Raw genomic sequence first — 21116 nt, forward strand, 5'->3', positions numbered from 1 at the left:
CCAACTCCAGCAATGACCTGAATACATACAACCATCAGTTGAACTGTGTTAGTTCAATCACTGAAGAGCTTACAAACACATTTCAAACAGAAAAACATCTGGTCTGAAAAACATCAGGAGATGGAGACTCTCCCAGTTGTGTCTTGTTCTAATGGTTCATCACTGTCAAAATACATTCTTTACTTCTGTGCTGAACTAAGCTGACTTAGCTCTAAAACAGTGCTGCTCCCTCTGTCCATCTACAAGGGAGAAAGACCACCTCTGCTTTTTTCTCATGGAGTGAGTGAGGATCAGCAGCCAAATGTTCTCTCACTCCTTACTCTGATAGGTTAAATAGCCTCATTTACTGTGATCCCATAGTAGCTACTCCATTTGTTTCAACTCTTCCTAAGAGGAACATAGCTGAAGTAAATCAAGTAAAAGCAGACCAATTAAATCTTGAATTCTTTACCCTTGATGCAAACGTGAAGCGTTAGAGGGCAAACTGGTATCGCCTCAGCTTCAGCTACTACAATTTTATGGGAAGAGAATTTTACCCTCCAGCATGTTTCATAGGAGAGAGTTTAAAACAAAGTAAATGAGTCCTGAGATGTTTATACAAAATTCCAGCATCAAAGCAAAGGTCAGCCAGAATCTTTATACCAAAGTATAATGGAAAGTCTGACACTTCAGAATGTGTCAGGACTGAAGATGAAGCCTGGGAAAGAGAAGAGGATGAGTAAAATGCCGAACTACCACCTTACACCACACTTCAGGTATTAAATACAGACAGATTATAGCCCCAACCTGCTGGGCAAACTCACATTTCCATATTCAGGGGACAGAAGGAGAGATTAACTCTCTGGGAACAAGGGGAGAGCGCTGGAAACTTCTACCATCACAATACACAGCAAACCAGATCTTACCAGGACAACTAGTAGAAAGAGCAAATAATAACATTCACATGTGAAAGCCATTAAAACAGGAGCTTATTTAATGCAGCACACAAGGTATTCCTCACCTAAAAATACTCTGCTAATGGCCTGTACTGCCACATGACAAATCAGGCTGTTTGAACAACTGAACTCCACCACACACAACTCTCAGGTACCAAAGCAACCAGCCCAGCTGGTGCCATTGTCTTGGAAGCTAAGAGGAAAGGCAGAAGAAAGAGCACTTTAACAAAAATCCAAGAAATTACTTCAAAATGTACTTTCAAAATGTATTTTTAAAAATATATTCTAAAATTTATTTATTACTTACACCCTGATTAAATTAATTTCTCCCGCATTCCTCATGCAAGAGCAAGACCATTTACTGGAAGACCTACAAGTACTGCTAAGTTTCACTGATTTCTTTCTTTGAAAGGTGACATGTTGTGCTGATAATACCATTTCTTCACTGCTCTGTGTAACAAATGTCCAGTGCTGACTGGGATCCCAAGGGGCAGACCAACAGTCACCGCTAAGTGTTCCCAGTGAAGAAATCCAAGAAACACACTACGCAGCAGATGGGGCTTGGAACAAAGGAAATTAACGTGATGTCAAAGTAGTTTAACATCAAAGACACTTTAATGGCAGAGGAAGTATTACAGGCTTAGAGGATCAGCATCCCAATTTATTTTGAAATATACTGCAGATTTTTTCCAGCACCAGAAACTCCCCTGAGATTCTCAATTACATGGGAATTCAACAGAGCATTCTCTCTTTGAAGGGGCCCTTATCAGTCCAAAATCTAGTTAATTTTAAAAAATTACTTCAAAAAAGACTCACTGTACTGCTTTTGCCCTGCACCTTTGAAACTTCCATTCAAACACAGGTTGCCAAGTACTCAGAAGAGCGAAACCTCTTTTAAGTACTGGGAAATGCATAAAATGAACCAAATATATCAACAAATGCAACATTTGCTCAGATTGGCTCTAATTACAGTACTCTTACCTACTACAGCTCTGACATAACAGATGAAGTATCTGACAGAAACATCATTATTATGTTGATGGTACTTATAATCAGAGTACAGTCAACATGAGGAGAACCCACACACACACACTATAGTCATCTGAAAAGTGACTGTAAAACTTGAGTATTTTAAAACCTAATGCAAGATCATATCTGAATCTTGAAAGTTTGGCAAGAATTACAGCACTGTCCATCAAGTACTTTGCATTCAGCCTGGTTTCTAACTACATAACAAGTTGTGAGGTCTAGGGTGTAGTGGTTTTGGCTTTTTTTTTTTTTCCTTTTTTTAACTTAAACCTTAAATAAGAAACATAATTAGAATATGCAAAGATTTTCAGACAGACTTTTCTATATAAATAATCTCTCCATAACCTATATTGTTACATGCATGTTTTTTATTGTTTTTGGACTGATAACTGCTACATCAGCGGTCCCAGAAAACAAGTTATTTTGTTTATCCGCCTTTACCTTAGTGCCAATGTCTTTTTTTTAAATTGTAAGGTATCAATTAGTTGTTCCAGTGCTCTTGTCCAAAGAGACCCAGTGTTCAGGCTTCCAACAAGCACCAATGAATAACCTGTACTGCAGGTGTCAGCAGTGCTGTGTTGTGACACAAGCAGGGTGCAGTGACAGTTTATACTAAAAAAGAGAAGTTTAGCATTTACATCAACTTTGTCAACTAGTGGAAAGTTTCCAACATTTGGAAAAGAAATATCTTTTGTAAAATAAGTGATTCTTATGTTTGCACATGCCTGTTATAATTACCTGAGTAAACGGCTATTTCAATTAATATTTACTTGAACAAACAACTGCAGCTACTACTTTGCGTAATATAATATTAATTCACAAATTCTAGAGTCATTTCAAAAGCTTAAATTTTAAAATGTCTTCCTATGATGGAATATTGAGGCTTTTGGCACAATTCTTGAACTTTGCATTTAAAGCAAATCCTTTATCCACAGAAGGTAATTCAGCTGTTCAAAACTAAGAAATTATGAAAGAATTACTTGGTTATTCTGAGATACAAATTAAATTTACAAAATGTTTCATGCTCCTTAAAAAGGTACATGGGTACTTACCCCATCAAGATTTTTTTTTTTTTTTTTACAAGACTTGAATTTTCCACTTTTCCAGTATGGACTAATTTTGATAGTGTCTCTCTTTACTTGAGGAAATTATTTGAAAAAGTAGAACAGTATTGAACAGCAACTTATAAGCCATTGATGCCAAATACAATTTTGAAAAAGGAGGATGGTAATTGGGAATGCAGTCTTAGAAATCACTCTTCTTCCATATGCACAAACATGACCACACCACACATGCGCACACGTGTTTGCAGCAGGTAGTGCACACAGGCAATGTTAGAATCTGGGCTTTCAAAATCATGCCATTTGTTTTCACAACAAAACTGCAAACACACAGATAAGCTGCTTAGATTCTCTGGGTGGTTATTTAGCTACACCTTTGTGGGTACTCTGCACCATTTACTATTCTTATACTCTTGATTCTCCTGAGAAAATCTTTTATGTGGCACATACAGGTCCACCCAGATGAACAAACAACGAACTTTTTACACCATCACTGATGTGACTAATTGCATCTACCATTTTATATGGTTCTTGCTTCTAGTATACTTTCTTTCCAAACCGTTCTCATTGTTAAATGGTCAGAACACATGAAGCGACAGATTTAGTGCCTCCTTGGCAATTTATATAACTGACTGCAACTCTGTTGTTGCAGTGAATCATGATTTATTTGTCTCGCAATGCAGCACATAACCTTTTAAATGCTAGGGAAAAAAATGCCAGTGCCTCTTTAAAGTTTATATATGATTGCCCACCACCATTTCTCATGAATGGGGTTTTGAGAGACAAATGATAAAAAAAAGCTGCAAATTCCACCCGCCTACTCCCGGCCATTTCCTGTGTTCATCACTCACATGTACTGTATTTACAGAAAAGCACCTCACCCAGGGACAAGTGCACTCTTTCAGTCCTCTCATTTTCTCCTGGGCAAGAATATTTTTCTTAAATTAGCAGTAGGTATTCTCTGCTAAATACAACAGAGGATAAGAGCAATCTCTCCCAGCCCTGTACTAGTGCCACGCTCAATCACATCGGGTGACATTACAGGCTGACTGTAGGGGGTTATTTATTGGTATCTCCACTCCAGAGTTGTGACCCTGCGGCCTGTCTGTGGCCTTTTTCATACCCTATTCTTCATTCCTTCTTCTGCACTTATTTACATTACCTTTAAAAAACAGTTTAAAGTAACACATACATCCTTCTCATCACTCAATTGTGCCCATCTCTGTGGTAAATGAACATCCAGTGACTCACTGCTGTCCACCAGAGCCTGAACTAAGCCAGTCAAAAGCCTTCAGCACCTTTAATTATGGAAGTGATAATGAGAGAGAAAAGATTGTTTACTTTTAATGGAACAGCAGCAGCTCCAATTAATGCAAATAGGACCAGCTCACTGAAAAGCTATTTATCTGACACACACACCAGAAAGTATTTGGATAGTTGAGTACATTATAATTCAATTTTAAAAATTTAGGAGGGAGAACTCGGACAGCAGACGAAGTCCATTCTCCCTCAGATGATGACTGTGGCATTAGCACTCCATGCAGTAGGGTGTAACCCTCTCATGCCACCTTTCACTGGCAGACTTTAAAGTCTGCAAAGGGGTGCTTCTCTAAACTGCCCTGGTTTACAGAAGGTTAAACAGGGCTGCAGAGAATCACCCTTGCCTATGGCCTGTTCCCTGATCTCAAACAAGCTGTCCAAACCCCAGTCAGGTGTTCCATTCCCTACATGTATGCCTATATGTTTAATAAATAAGCAGAAAATCATTTTTCACAGTAAAAACGCCTGCAAATTGCACAAATTACAAATCTAGACTTCACTGTAATGTTCTCTAGAAATACATGCCAAAATCTATTTTCAAAATCTGAGATGGTTCTAGCCCTATCCATGGCACAGATCAGAACAGAAATTATGGCAACTAATTACAAAGGAAGATCTTCAGTAAGACAGTAAAATGAAACATTGATCAATTAATACATGAAAAGAAAAGCAGAATTTACGAAATACCTTTTGAGTAATAAAGAACAGAGGTGACAAGGACATAGCTGTGTCAGTTACCCTCACCTTTATCAACTAGGGCAAAATTACAAGTCCTTTTTTCACCAGATTGTGATATTGTTCTAAAATGCAAAGAAATGCCTAGAGGAAAAAATTTCTCTTGGCCATCCTGAATTTTGCAGGTCAATACAAAATAAATACTGAGAATTTTGTTTCAAACATTTCCATTTGGGATGGATTTTGACAGTAAAACCATTTAATGAGGATTTGTTGCTATGTTTGTAAGGCTGCAACCTGTTTAGAGTATTTAATTAGCCAAAGAAGATGGTTAGACTTAGTGTACCATTCATCTTCCACTTTCTGAAAAAATCCCGAAAACTGTAATTTAGGAAGCTACAGGAATGTACATTTACAGACACAACATGCTGTTGCTGTTAAGAGAATTGATAAATGAATATAACTTTGACCAAAACCTAAAGAAAGTATACCTTAGTCAAGACATAAACATCTGAAACTGAAGAAATGAGAGCAACTTTCATCCACTAGTGTGTGGGGAAAAGTCAAAAAACCCCACAGTGGACAAACAAATAAGAGTCTAAACAAGTACCTTCCCCAATTCACAGAAGAAAAGCACGTTGCTCTATAAAACAAAAAGCACTCGTTGCAGACTGTCACATTAAAGTATATGGGATCAATGGATCCAATCAAGTTCGTATGAATACAAGTAATTTTACTTTATCATGCTAACTTCTCTCCCTATCCTTCTGAGTTTTGGGAACTATTATGTGAAAGGTACCAGCAGAAACAGAGAAGCTTCCTCTAGTAACAGTCCACAGTAATAAACAAGGAATAGACCCTGTGTAACAGGTGTTTCAAAACCAGGTAATTGACACAACTACATTATTCCCAATGAAAATATTTTTAAAATTTTAAGATCAGAAACCAATTTCTGGCTTGGGGCAAACAGGAACCATGCCCCTCACATAAAATGGAGTACTGCAATGCAAATTCAGCAAAATCAATACTTAAGTTTCAAAGATCTCTTACTTCATAGGTTGAAAGAAGCCACCTTCAATTATACTCAAATGTACAATATCACAAATTCAAATGACATCAACCAGCTCCGTTGCTTTAAGTAAAAGAGCTATCAGCTCCGTAAGAAAGATAGGCTATATCAAATTGAAAAACAAAAAAATCCTCTCATTTAGCTATATCTCACTCTAGTTGATCAAACTTCCACTTTGTACAGGCACAGTCACTAAGAAGTCATTAATGCTATTATCATTTCTGCTTAATATATAACTTAATAAATGGTGTTCTCAAAACCCAGTGGGAGAAAAGAATGGGTTTGCTGACCCAGTATTTATGATACATTATATAAAGTAATGTGCTATATACGAATTGGCAATCAAGTGTACTAATACACAACAAAAGTGAAACGTAATAAAATACTAAAACAAAACACGTCATCTTCTGGCTCCTCCTGCATATCCAGGAGAAGTGAAAAAAGTGAATTTTTCTCAGGGGAAAGTAAATATTAGCATATATGATGACTAAAGCATAACAATTTCAGAGAAAATACAGTTCATCATCATCACTATTAGTCAAATAAATAAATGATCATCCATAATCTTACCCAGTTCTGGGGGCAGCACAGTAAGACGATTTCCCTGGATATGCAGTTCCTTAAGCTGGGTGAGTTCACCAATTTCTTTAGGCAGTGATATCAGGTCATTGTCTCTAAGACTCAGCTAAGAGCAAATATAAATTCAGTCAGAATGATTTTCAGTTACCATAAAGCAGCCCAAAAGAGAACTCTACTCCTGCTGCCCCCAGCTTTCTCCTGAATGCTCAATTCTTCCAATTTATTTACAAGTGTCTTCTGATAAACAAGAAACAGTTCCAGGTGTAGTGGTCTATTCCTGCAAACCTACCCTACCACTCCTCAAATTGACTGGATTCTATTCCTACAAGTGTTGCAAAAGTGAATTGATTTTCCAAGAATTTAGATAAATTACTTACTATCTGCAACTTTGTGAGCTTCCCAATATCTGGCGGCAGGATTTCAAAATCGTTGTCACTTAGATAGAGTGCACGAAGGGTGGCTGCAAATTAAACAGCAATATATAAACAGGGTGGCATATAACCCAACCATTTGAGGTCTAATCAATAAAAAGGAGTCAGGTTTGATTAATGACCCTGACTTGGTGAAAAGCCTTTGACATACCCAGGGCTCACAATAATAACAAGCAGGTCAAACTTAGATTTACTGGCTTATTATATTGTTGGTGAGTTCAGGAAAACATCTATATTCAAAAGGACTAGCACAATTAACAATTTCTGCAACAGCAGACTCTGGCAGATTCTGGCAAATAGCCTGAATGCTCAGATATGAGAATACAGTCATTACTCTTTATTACCCCTGATTCTTATTTATTACATCAATTTGCATCTTAAACAAACATTAAAAAAATTCTGAGTTTTTTTGACAAATATACAACTATGTTAAGCTCTATAGAAACCACACCAGGAAAGATACCTGAAATGAAATACAGAAGACTCAAATGGAGTAATTTGTAATTTCCACGTGAAGTCTCAATGAAATTCATCAAAAAAAGATGACCCAGCCCAACTATGCAGCTTGCTATTATTGAACAAGCTACATGACAGCTGGAAAAAGGAATTAAAATGGAGATTCACAAAGAGCTGTCAGGTGCAGCAGGAGAGAAGATGGTCAGATCAGCAAAACTTCTCCTTCCCACCAGAGGAGATGCCATTTGTCTTACGTAGTTCTCTCCTCATTTCACTAAATGTGACCATTTTTAATAATGCTGACTTAAAGATTTCTCTGTTACAGGTTACAATCACAACATCCCCCAGAGAGCAGCATTCCTCTCCCCTCACCTGTCACTTTGATGCTGAATGCACTGATCCTGAAGACACTTCAGCATAGTACACAGAAAAGCAGAATCACTGAAATCCAGAAAGTGCCAGAATTCAAGTTGCTTAGGCAACCATAATGCAGCCCTTCTGCACATATGCATTACAATACCTTTCTGTCAACTCTCTGGATATATATTTTTAACAAACATAAAGGTCAGCTTAGCTCTACCATTCCTCTGCCAAGCTTTGTAACCTTAGCATATGTTTTAATGCACTGGACACCTCAACACCCACATGCTGTTAAAACTATTTTAGTAATGAACCATCAAGAATACATTTGTTTTCAGACTCAACACACAACAGTTGTGTTGCAAAATGGTTTACTTTCCCCGAGGCTTGCAACCCTCCATGACGTTTTAACTGAGTATGGGACCCAAGGAAGTATTACTCAGAAGAAAACTAATATACCATTACTAAGCAAGTCTTCTCGTGTCCAAAGGTGTCAGATGACAGTATATCAGTGATAAATATTGTTGTGCTATGTAGAAATATTTAAGATATATTAAAAGAAAAACATAAATATTGGGAAAAAAAAATCTGCTGTATTTTGGTCTACATCAAATAAATTTCAACTGCAGAGAGAAAAGCACCACATCTTGAAGATTTGTAGAGTTTTTTAGAAAAGTTTCTTACTCAGATAGAAGAAGTTTCCTGGTAGGGAATTTTCATTTAAGTTGTTGTAAGTCAAGTCAAGAACTTCTAGGGCTGGTAAAGAGCCAAATCCCCTTGGCAAGGTGTTTAACCTGTTCATCCTGTATGTGAAAAGAGAAAAGGAATATGACATCAGTATCACTTCACCTAACAGGAATAATACAGGTCACAAAGGTTTTGTTTGGTTTTCTCCTTTTTTTCCTTAAAAAATGTAATCTATGCCAAGATTTCCTCTTGTTTTGATAAGGGTTTGATGGTCCAAGATACTGAGCAAGTGTTTTGCAATGCAGACCATTTTATAACCTCTCATTCCCATAAATACACTCAAAACTTATGCACTCTGAAGGGATTCTGTCTGTCGTGTCAATCAGCAGCCACACCCAAAACATAAAGCACAAGGGAGAGAGGTGTCACGGTGCTATGCTCAGCTTTGACAGCATTCCATGGAGAAAGCTGGTCCTTGGTAGATGAATTCTAGCTAAACCACAAATTACCCTTTTGCACATCATGTTGACCATTTCTCATTCTGCCATGTAGTTCTTCACCGTGATACCAAATACAAAGGGGAATACCTCAAGTGCACAGTATTTATGTTCATTGATAACTGCTGCTCAAACCTCTTCTTAAGAATAGCAAATCTGTGTCACTACAGAACTATTGATGCACATGGAGCTTGAAGTAAATAAAATGTCAGTCTGTGACTGATGAGGCTTAATCTAAATATACCTCTATCAGCCAGTGTTAAGAGGGCTCAGGACAGCAGTTCCCACTGGCAACCTGACCAACACGAGGACATGTAACAGAAGGAAGAGATTTCTCTGATAACCCAAAGCGGACAAACTAGACAAAATGGTAACCCTTCTCTGACCTCAAAGAGCTTGAACAGGGTGATCCAGATAATCTCTAGAGCTGCTGCAACAATGAAGGCAGGCACACAGCTGGAGATGCCTTCACAGAACCTTACTGTTTGCGCATGAACTGCTCATATATGGCTGTTTATCGCATGAACAGAAAAAAACTACCTACCAGCTTCTCATTCTTACTGTCCCTATTGCATGTACAGTAAACATATACCTAGTGTGTATGGGTCTTGCTTCAGCTGTCACCCAGGTTTGAAAGCAGAACAGAGAAGAGAGGTGTCTTCAGAAAGCCTGTACAGGTAGCTACTGTCAATAACAGGATTTTATTCTTATGTGCAGACTGGAAACAAACATGACCTTTGAGATGTTTTCTCTAAACATACTCTGAATTTGATTCTCTTTTGATGCAAAAGTGATAAAAGTCACAATTGAAGAGGAGATGTTAGGTGAAAGTGTGAATATCTGACACGTAAAACTATAAAACCCCTAGTCAAAGTACTGACAAAGTTGTGCAACGCAAAATACGAAAGACCATATAACTTCATGAGCAAAGACAGAAGGAGCACATATACTATTGCTTTCACAAACTCAGAAAATAACCTCACCTTTCCTTACCCCTTTTGCATAAGCCAGCCTCAACAAAACAAGAACCTGTAGAGATCAGCTCTCTGTAGCTGAATCTAGACAAAATCCTTCTTCCTCCTCATCCCCAGTAAGAAGCCCCATCACAGGCATACAATTCACATTGCTGCTGTAGTATTAGCAATTAAAACACAGACAGGCATTCTCTACCATTGCTACTGCAGAATTGCCACTGTTTTAAAAACTGCTCTTTTACACAAAACAGGACTAAAGAAAGCAGCTGATTTTCCTCTACTGAAAAGGGTTTTTTTACCAAGTTGCCCTAACGGCCTTCCCTTTTGCAAGCAAGGAAGAGGGAGGGAAAGAATGTTCTCCCCACTGACAAGAAGCAGAATGGTTATTTTCTTTGGCAGGGACAGAGAACCAGCTCAAAGTTGCTGCCCAGCACTATTCATCCCTGCAGAAGTTCAAACACTGAGCTCGTGCCTCACCTACCTTCCAAATGTTACATTTTAAGCTTTCTGTGCAGCAGTACATCTTCTCTCTTTCCACACCACTTGACCCTTCCATTCCAAAAACCCTCCCAAAAATAATCTCTGCTCTTATTCAAGGTTCCTCTCTCCCCTAGGGGGCTCTTCTGAAGCCCTCTAACACATGCACTGCAGATGACAAGAGGGTTTCTGGGCTGTCTCCTGAAAAACCTACTAGAGCAAAAAAGTTTCCTCATCACTGACTCTCCAAGGGTGTCCAAAGCAGAACCCATTTTGCAAAGCTAAAACTTTAAACTGGGTGGTAAATCCTGTGCCTAGAAGACCATATGTAAGGAGAGGATTAAGAAGGAAGCACATTTAATCTCTAAGATTTAAGCCACATGATACATGAAGGTGGCAAATGTGGTTCCAGACTTAAATGTCTGTTGTTCTAAACACTAAGTGGTCTTATGCATGGCATTTTTTTCATTAATGCAGACTAGTATTTGAACTATATTAACAATGGTTACTGCTTTAATCCATGGGAGGTGCCCAACTTCTTCCTTCATATACTGCAATACCTCTATATGCCATACCAAAAATATGGCTCTAATCCACGAAATACAAAGAATCCTGATTAATATTTGCTCTGAAAAGCGATTCAGAGGTTGAAGCAGATATTAAGGAAAGCTAGAGATCTACTGTGACCAACAAAAAGACTAGGGAAGACAGATCATCATTAAAACGTTTATTGGCATTCCAACAGTTCAAGGCACAATTCAACTATCAGCATTTTACAAAAGTATCTAAAGCAGAATGCACTGAGCCTAGCCAAAATAATCTGGTATTTTGAAGAGAAAAAACGCTCAGTTTAAGGTGTTCAGAAGTTGGAATTTATAAAATACAAACATTCTTTCTATGAGAAGCCTATAATGCTAAAGCTTACACCTACCAGCACTTTCCAAAATAGTTACACTTTAATATGCCCATTTAATTTTAAGAAGGTCTTATGTCTCACATTTGTTTTCTTAATAATTCAAGAAAGTCCTCTGCAACTGTAGTTATTATAAAGTATCACCAACTCTACTGGAATATAGCATCTGAACACTTAACAGAAACACCCCTGGCACAAATTCAGTCAATATTAGCTCTTTGAACTAAATGCACATCACATCTAATACATGCTGCTTCTTTTACAGGTTTAATGTAAACTGAAGTGTCTATAAACCCAAATTTGAAAATTTCGAATTAAAGTTTTTTTCAGATCAGAACAGGAAACAGAGTTTGATTCTTATGCAGTAACCACAGGATTAAGAAGCAGTTGCTAGGGAAGTAAGTCAGTAATTGTTCAGTTTGACTACAGTATTCAATGAGTATGAGTTGCTGCTCTCCTTACACGGTTATCGGTATACCAGAGTAAGTGCTTGATCATTTAAGCTTCTGTTTATCCAGGAGATTAACTGAACATGCTGAAGCTGTAATTCCCAGGTTATCCCCAAAACCACTTTCAATAAGAAACTTTACTATCAAAAAATAAGAAATTACAGGTTCAGCTGTGATGACATTTGGTAATATCTCTATTACAGCATAGTTTTGCGTTTAGATACGCACCCAAGGTTCAGGTGTTTGAGCTTCTGAAGGCTGCTGATCTGTGTAGGCAGCTCCTCAATCTGGTTGTTGAAAAAGTTGAGCACTTCTATGTTTCTCAGGTCTGCGATGTTTGCTGGCACAGCTGTGGGAAAGTTTTCACAGTGAGATACTGCAATTAGAGCAAGCTTCCCAGACTGTGGATGCTTTACAAGCACCTGGTGTTTGCACTGTTTGTACAGTAGCTGCAGCACAGAAAACATCTCATTATTCCATTAAAAGCAAAATTTACATCCAAAAACCCTCTAACTGTTCTCATTGTTGAGAGTACTCATTTTATACTCTTCAAAAATTACTACCAGAACTGCAAGGTATTTTGACTAACAAAGATCACTGCAGAGAGAGAGAAGGAAAAGTGCTCTTACAAACTAAGAGAAGCAGGCTGTCCTCTCAATTCATGTAGCACACACAGGTTGCAAAAGTGCAGAGCCTGAGGGACTTGTATCATGTCATTATTTGACTGGAAAAAACATTAATGATATAAGTAATGACACACCAAGACAGCAGTTGTACTAAAGGTCTTTAACAACAAACATAAAATAATCCCTAATTTTTAGCAATGGGCCATCCCGCTTACTGCTTAAACAATTTAGTATCCAAATTCTTGGTCATTTAAGATACAACAAAATTTAGAAAAAAATTAAATTCAGTCCTAGAAGAACTGTTTAGCCAAACTCGTTTTCAGTTACCTCCCATGAGGAATAAAGTAACTGATCAATACACATACATGGCTACAGTGGATGACCAACAGATCAATAGCGGGTTGTTATTATCTAGAAACATGAACAATAAGGCAGAAACACAATACGAATGACTGTGCTAATGAGGTTAAAAAACTATTCAGATTTGCATCTCTTCCTCCCTTAAACTTAGTGAGATTTAAGCAGCCAGCTGAGGTGTAAAGGAGGTTGGCAAGTCACCTGCACTGAAGCTTGCACCTGGGCTCAATATTCACCTTGGTTCAATCTCAACTTTGCATCGGGAACCCACAGAGTGCTCATCTAAATAATTAGAAGGTTTTATGAGGCCATGATTTTTTTTTATTTGTTGGTATGAGGCAATCTTGGTCTTAAAATGGAGTCAATAATGTTTACAAAGCACAACATTGCAGTATGTCACATTTACTAGATTTTAAGTCTAATTACACTGTGAACAATAATGGGATCCCTAACAAAGACTCTAATTACACTACATAAATATTACTGTTGAGGGCCATATTCATTGCAGGAGGTTTTTAGCAGACTTTTATACAAAGTCATTAAGGCAAATCTGAACAATTAAAAGACCTCCCTTAGAGGTATTTTCCAACGGGTCTATACTTATCTGTCATTCAAAAATAGCAAGAATTATCTGCGTTCACAAACTAAAGGGTATTTCACTACTGCTGTTGTTTTAAATTATTCCCTAACAGTAGTTAACTGAGGATTTTAATTGACATCATTCAGCTGTTTCCAGCCTCAATATTTCACCAGAAAAGTAATTACCAGTAATAAAATATTTTCCTTTCAGAAATTAGACTTCATAATTTGACTTTGATGAGATGCAACGGACAGGCAAACCATGTTTCTGATCTTCTCAGAAACTGCATTTATGAAGACTAGGAATCTGAAGTACTAGAAAAGAGAAGTTTTACTTTAGTCAAAGCTCTAACAATAGAAAGACCAATACAGATATATCACTGTCTCCTGATATATCTGTTTAATCCCCACATACTGTATTTCATGTTGTGACTGACACTTAGGATACTTTATATCATTATTTTCTTCAAGATACACTAAAAGGTGCATTGGTAAGCAGGCTGAGATGAGAAAAAGGCTAAGTATTTAGCAAAGGATTTAAATGAAACACTTTTGTTTCTTACCCTGTTAAATCAAAATGAAAAGCCCCAATCCACAACAGTACTTTTTGGTTTGAATGGAATGCCTGGTGGTATTTTGTGAGAAGGAAAAACAGAAGAGTAGGTCAACACCATGCTTGTGGTAGGGAAGAGAGGAAGAGAGGACTTATTCCTGTAACAGTTTATTTTCTGGTTCAACAATTCAGATTAATTTGTAATATAAATCAATGCTCTCTTGTATTCATTGAAAATCAGAAGACTGAGTTTAACTCCTGTACTGATCTTGTAGCTAAACTGCACAGGATAGTAGCTTCAGGTCTAAAGATCAGTGGTCAAGCAAGGCTGACTAGGCATATAATGCTCTCTGTTTCAGACTTTACACAACCTGACTACCATCCCACTGCTATGTTGCAAAACTCTTCCCAGATATACACCAGACTGCCAAATCCCAAGGCATTCATGTTCTGGCAACACTGAATTCCACTCGAGTCTCCTTCTCATGATGAGCTGTGAGAGTGAACTGTCAGCATCCTGGTTCTATTCACCCACGTATTTACAGTACAATCCGCAGTGTCTTAACAGCTCCTCTAAGACCATCTGCTGCCCAGTGTCATTAACAACTCCCCCTCAGCCAACGTGAGTACAATTTGGCAGCCCAGTGCCTTTGCGCTCTCCTGTGAAGCTTCAGTCACATCATGAAGCCCCATTCATATTAAGTTTCACTTCACAAGACCAGGAACAGCTTCCTCTTGTTCAATACTGGAAACTGCATACAGTGATTCACTATGACAGCTGTAGACTTCTTGATTTCAAAGGTTGGTTGACAGTAAAAGACAGGGTCTATAGGCTGCCCACAAGGAGTAAGAGGACTTTGTTAATGTTTCTGAAATAAGGATTGGCAACCCGTTATACTTCAAAGCATTTACACTCTTTTTGCCCTGAAGTTAGTGGCAATTCTCAGGCGCTAAAACATCAAGTTCTCATCCTTGAGACAAGTTATTACATTAACAAGTATTACAAGTTATTACATTTTATTCCTATACAACCAGCAGCTGTTTGAAAGTTAACAAAATTATTTCCAAAATACCTCTAAGAAGTATTAAATGATACTATTCAATGCCTATGTAACTCCACACCTAGAGTATCCTGGATCTGGGCCTTAGCTCTCTTTCAGCATTGAAAACCAGAAGCCAGCACCAGACACAATCTTTACTAGAGGTCTGATGTTGCCCTCAGTTGGAGAGCAGGCACTGGGCTAGGATGACCTTTCACCCAGCACAGTTACTTTGCCTGCAGAGCAACGCACTAAAAACATCCAGATCAGTGACAGCAGCTTGGAATCACATCTCAGATGTAAACCTTTTCCATAAAGCAGGAAGTCAACAGGTTCTCAGACCACTACCTGGAACTGACATGGAAATCCAACTCCTTTTCTATACCCAACCTCTGACAAAGGACGAAGAACACAGGAAATGGAAAAGAACAAAACAAAGTCCATTATTTTCCCTCTAGCTCCACACCATGGTTCTTTCGCCATTCAGACAGGTCTCAATGCAATTCCTCCTGTAGTGCCAGGGCCCTTTACACAGCTGAAAACGCACAGGCTTCAGAAAGTCATTATTTCTGAAAATAGTTACCAAGATTATTTCTCTTAAACATCTGTGAAGCCCTGGGAAACAACAGCAATCCTCACAATTTCAAAAGTAAACAAACTCAGGTGTTTGCATCTAAAAGATGAAATCTAGTCTGTTTTTTGTTTGTTTAGTAAAGACATTAAATTAAACATTTCTGAAGACACTCTTGGTAAAAAAGATCTGTATCAAATTTCCCTTACAGTTTGAAACTAAAATAAAAAACATTTTAGATTAGGAACTTCAGGTGAAAGAACTAGAAGGGTCAATAAACTACCCAACTGAATAAGTGAAATGATTTAGCAAAAATTTAAGTTTCCAAGAGATGACCATATGGTATGTAAAAGGCATGAAACATTTCAGTTAATTTAAACCTTAACAGTGAATAGTCAAAATAAACACTGTCCCACTGCCGCTTGGAAAATGCTATCTGTAATACCTGATCATGCATAAAATTATGCATGAATAGGCTTGTGATCTCCTCAACAAATATGACCCAAAGGCTACAGAAAACCTCCAACTGAAGTCAATGTTTTTTGAATCAGATATCAAGAGAAACAAGAATTTTTATTTTTTTTTAAAGTGAGATTAATTCCTTTGGCAATCACATCCTTAGAAACTTTGAATAGCTGCAGAATCCCTGGTTTTTTTCCGAATGTTTCTTTACTTAAAGAAATAATTCTGCAGTACACCTAGGAACATGATGTTCAGTAGTACTCCAAACCTTTACAGGTTCTAAGGGAATATTTATCCAAAAGAGCTATTAACATAGCAGTACCTGACAGAAAGGAGATTTATATGGCTATGCCAGTTTCTCATTAAACTGTTCCACTGGAAAGCTGGTCAAGAGTCATACAGAGTAAAGAGAACTCAATACAAACCTTCCAGAGTCCAATTAGTCTATTGTGGATCCCAGGTACAGATTTCTTGGGATCAAGAGCAAGAACCTACTTTTTAAGACTAAAATAAAACCTGCGGGCTATACAATATAATAAACCCAGTTCTGCAGACTTGCTAATCCAGTTAGCATCAACAGGAAGCTTTCATGAGTAAGGATCCCTTAGTGTAAAGGTCATAAAGACATGAAATGTTACTCACATTTCACGGGGGAGGAAGAATTTAGAATACTAAATATATAATGCATTCTGTGCATCCAATATAACTGCACTCATAGAGCTAGAGTCATGTTTAGATTAATTTGACAAGGGCTCTGTTGTACAGAAAGAGAAGCAATCAGCTTCACCAAAATGAAAGAGGAATTAGCAGAGGGAGAACACAACAGTTTTCATTTTAAATATTCATAGGCATGCTGATATCATACTTGGCAGCTAACTGGAGAGAATCCTGATCCCAACTGAAGCATACAGTACTTAATTTACACACTATGTAGCTCCAGTTTCCCCTTTTGCCCTCCCTTCACTCTTCCAAAGATGGATATTATTCTTCCTCACACTGAAATCATTACAAACAAACTTGTCTCTCTTCAGCGCTTTCCAGAAACCAGCAGGATTTTTTTTTTTTATTTTAATTATCTACCTCAGATATGAAACTGTTCTTATGAACATGTTTAAATTATACTATAGCTCACTGATGTGCTACTGTGCTAACAAAGCAATTTGTCAATAAACAGCTTTCATTTAGGAGCCAGAGTCTAAGGAGAAGAGCAGTGAGAAGACACTGGGAATCAAGTGACATCTAGTGAAGAGAAAGGACAAATCTGTTCTCTGAGAAAACAGCTTAAGATGACAGAGTTTGGAGAGAAATACTAGAAGCCAAGGGGCTGAGGTTAGGAAGGGATTACTATGTTGAAAATATATCACCTAACTGCAAAGACCAAAGTAGCTCACAAAAATGAGATGCTTTTTAGCATTTTTAACAGCATTAAGGAATGGTATAAATAAGGATATCTATAAAAATGTGGATATAAACACACCCTTCATTTTTGCAAGTATTTTTGAAGAGAACAAAGTATTAGCCAAGCTTTTTGAACTACTGTAGTCAACCACAGCATCTTCATCTTCAGTAACTGCTTTGTGAGAAGTGCACAGTTCGGCCAAGACAGTTGCTGTCTTATATTTAAGTCAGGGGAGAAAAAAAACCTTGAGGTACACCATACAAAAAGCTGAAGAACACAGGCTTTGTGCCCTTATTACTGGTCAGATTATCTGTGTGTTGATACTTCAACAGCAGATGGTTACGAAACATAATTTCTGCAGGACAAAATAACTTCAGTTGATAGTGTCAAGATTTAATATTAAGCTTCCACCAAATGCAAACAGTATCACTAAATTCCAGTGAGTCTCTTTCAAGTGTTTGAGCTGTTTAAGCATGCTCTTTTCATATTTTCACACTACTGCACAGTTGCTGGCTTTAGATAAATCAACCTGTCTGAAGTTCGTTCAGTAAGTTCACCTTTCTCTTCCTCAATATTCTCTTCACTTCAGTCAATTTAACATGTTTTCTGCAGTTTACAAAAGGGACTAACCAAAGATGTCCTGCATACCAAGCCTTGAACAATTACTATACATTACCCTCAAAGGTGAAGATCACTATTGCCTCTTATTCAGAAGTGTCCTGTGTAGATACCTGTGTGCCTAGCAGTGCTTATTTACAAAATCCTGCTTTAAGTGTGTTTAAAAAATTTTTCATGATTTCAGTTTGTCTTATTAGCCAGTATTTGGATTTATTTAAATTTTTTACATCACTGAAATGTTTTTAGAAATGCACATAGGACTATATCTCACTGAAACTTGGATTAACTGAGTCTTTCCCCTATGCAGCACTGCAGGCTGCTGTGCTGACACTGGTGAGTGGGGACACCAGCCTGTCCTCTAAACACACCCACAGAGGAGGCTGCAGTAAAAAAGCTCACTGCTCAAAAGTGGAGTCAGCACGTGTGTTTCCTCTTCCAGTTCTCAGAACTGGGAATGAATTAAGCTCTCTCCTAGTTTGGGGTTCCCATACCCAGTACTTAAAGCCACCTCCTTAAGTTTGGTACAGAGTCCTCCCTGCGCCTCTACGTTATCTTCTCCCAGGCTTCAACTGACTGTACACTTCATTTCCAGCTATGGGAGATACTACTTCAGTATGGGCAACCAGTTACCACATTGCCCATCATCACATCAAGATCAGGGAATTATTTCACCCCAAAGGTTATGCCTTAGGATGTGAATGGAAAAAGTTAAAAGGGCAGATGATGAGTGGTCTGAAGGGAAATGCTGTCGCTATCCACTTCAACACACCTGACTACTCAAAGAGCAAAAGAATACATAGAAAATAGAGTACAAAAACAAGTACACAAAACTAAATTCAGTTTCCTCTCAATCTACACCAAATCTACCTTTTTGTTTCAGTCCTTCCATATTAGAAGCCAAAAATTTCTACTTGGCTTGTTAGACAGTAAATTCAGTAATACAAAATTAACGTCTAATGAGGTGAGCTCACTTTTGCAATGTTCACTTCCTTTGAAAATGCCAATCACAAAATAGTCTGTATGTGGCAAGAGGATTTACAGTAAGTTTCCATTACAATCTGTATATAAACACAGAATGATCATTTATATGGGACTTCTATACCTTAAGTTCTAGCTTTCATATTTTCAGATTCTGTGCTGCTTTAGTGCGTAACTCTGAGCTTCATATTAAATGTTAGTAGGTAGGTAGGTAGTAGTAGGGTAGGTAGACAAAAAAATCCTTTTCCAGCTTGAGATCAAGGACAGCTGTTACAAGCTCCAGGCCCAAAAAGTATAAAAAACAATGAATTGAATAGAGAAATCAAGGAGGATGTGACTTCATAACCTAAAGCTATAATTGGACAGTTAACTCCAACATGCAAATGGACCAAAACTTATAAAAGTGTGAGACCTTGTGACCAGTCGTCCATTTTGTGACCATTGTGAGTTCATCTTGGGTGTAGCCCTGGCCAGGCTCTTGTACTACTCAAGGTGTATCCTTTAAGGCCTTTTAAAGAATACTTACTCTATTCTTTAACTCTTCCTAGCCTCTCTTCTAGGTCAGCCTTCTCAAGGCATCACTTCCAGAAAAAAAATAGAGATATTTTAAACCACTGGGAAATAAGTGAAGACACAAGAGATTTGTATTAATATGTCAGAAAACACCGAGACTTAAAAAAAGGAGTTAATATGTTTGCAGGTGTCTTTTAATAAGAGAAGAACATAAGTTTCTGAAGAATTATGTTCAAGACAAGTGATTTGTGTCTAGCGTTGTTTAGTATGGTCACTTTACTTATGGTGCAAAACTGACTTTGATGCCATACAGCACAAACTTTGACAATTTAATTTATGCATAAATTGGGTACTTTCTGCATGTATCCTTATACCATTACAGCACAAAACTCTTTCACACATTATTCTGTTCCATTCCCCCAAAGCTTCTCAGAAGCAAAGTTGATATTATATTTATTTTAAATTAAAATATTCTACCATCTGTATTTTCTCAGAACAAAGGTTTGGGGCTTTCTTCAGGGAGAAAAGAAAAAGCTAACAAGGTATTTAATTTAAACATTTGAGTAGAATGTCACAAATTTAATAACTCATATGTATAGAGATCTTCCTCTTTCTGCTTTTCACATCCTCCTGTATACTGCATTTATAAAGATATTTCCCATTAGAGATCCCAACATCAGAAATAGGAAGTAAAACCAAATCAAAACTTAACAAAGACATTAGAGGCTTACAGTTAGCTTAAAGCATCTCTCCCACACATAGATGATAGACATTTTCGGGCACAAGTCCCGTGCTTTGGTCGTGGCCCTAGTCTCACCTTGCAGACATTACCTGCCCCATTTTGGGGTACATAACATCAGGACAACAGCATGGAATGACTTACCAGAAGGAAGCAGAGGCAGAAGCATAGCAGAGGAGAATACAAGAAGGAACAAAGAGTAAAGAGTACTCGGTCATCTAGTTCCTTCCAGAAGTCTGCAAGTTTGTTATATAAATAACTTGATTCCCGGCAAGATGCACAGTGTCAGACAATACCAGTGGGAGACACCATCACACATTTCAGCAGACAAAGCAGCTAGACTGGGAAGGAATTCAGGACAGGCAGATGCAGTGTTGCTGTCTCTGGACCACCTCCAATACATCCAGGTACAGACTACAGCCAGAAAGGTGACTCAGAAAGTAGACATCCTAATGTAAAAATTAAACCAAGAGATTTTTAGCAGCATGCTAAAAAAGATAAAGGACACAGTCAAGAGGGCTAACAGCAAAAAAAGAGACAAGCTTCTGTGCTGGTCACACACAGAGACAAAAACAATTTAGGAGATGGCTGAGCAAAGAAGCAGTAAGTCGTGTGAGCATTAAAAAAAAAAAGTTTTGAAGTGCTCTGCTGAAAGAAGGCAAAATGTACAGTGATGATAAAGGGTGACCACATAGCTGTCAAAAGAACAATGATCAATGAGACACAGCTATTCTGACACGAGCACAAAGTGAACTCAAACAAAATTCAG

The 21116-nt window shown here is 37.8% G+C and overlaps 1 protein-coding gene across 4 annotated transcripts in view; it reads right to left on the reverse strand.

Annotated features, from left to right (window-relative positions):
* RSU1 (Ras suppressor protein 1) overlaps positions 1-21116 on the reverse strand; it is a 103092-nt gene that overhangs the window by 68584 nt on the left and 13392 nt on the right. For all 4 annotated transcript variants that reach the window (XM_086859082.1, XM_086859093.1, XM_086859101.1 and 1 more), the window contains 4 exons: positions 12141-12261; positions 8600-8718; positions 7046-7128; positions 6660-6774 (listed from right to left, as the gene is read on the reverse strand). In XM_086859082.1, the coding sequence (XP_086715208.1) occupies positions 6660-6774; positions 7046-7128; positions 8600-8718; positions 12141-12261 (438 nt within the window). The remainder of the gene's footprint in view (positions 1-6659; positions 6775-7045; positions 7129-8599; positions 8719-12140; positions 12262-21116) is intronic.

The sequence above is a fragment of the Cyanistes caeruleus genome, chromosome 1 (genome assembly GCF_971803275.1).
Source record: "Cyanistes caeruleus chromosome 1, bCyaCae1.hap1.1, whole genome shotgun sequence".
NCBI classification, from domain to species: Eukaryota; Metazoa; Chordata; class Aves; order Passeriformes; family Paridae; genus Cyanistes; species Cyanistes caeruleus.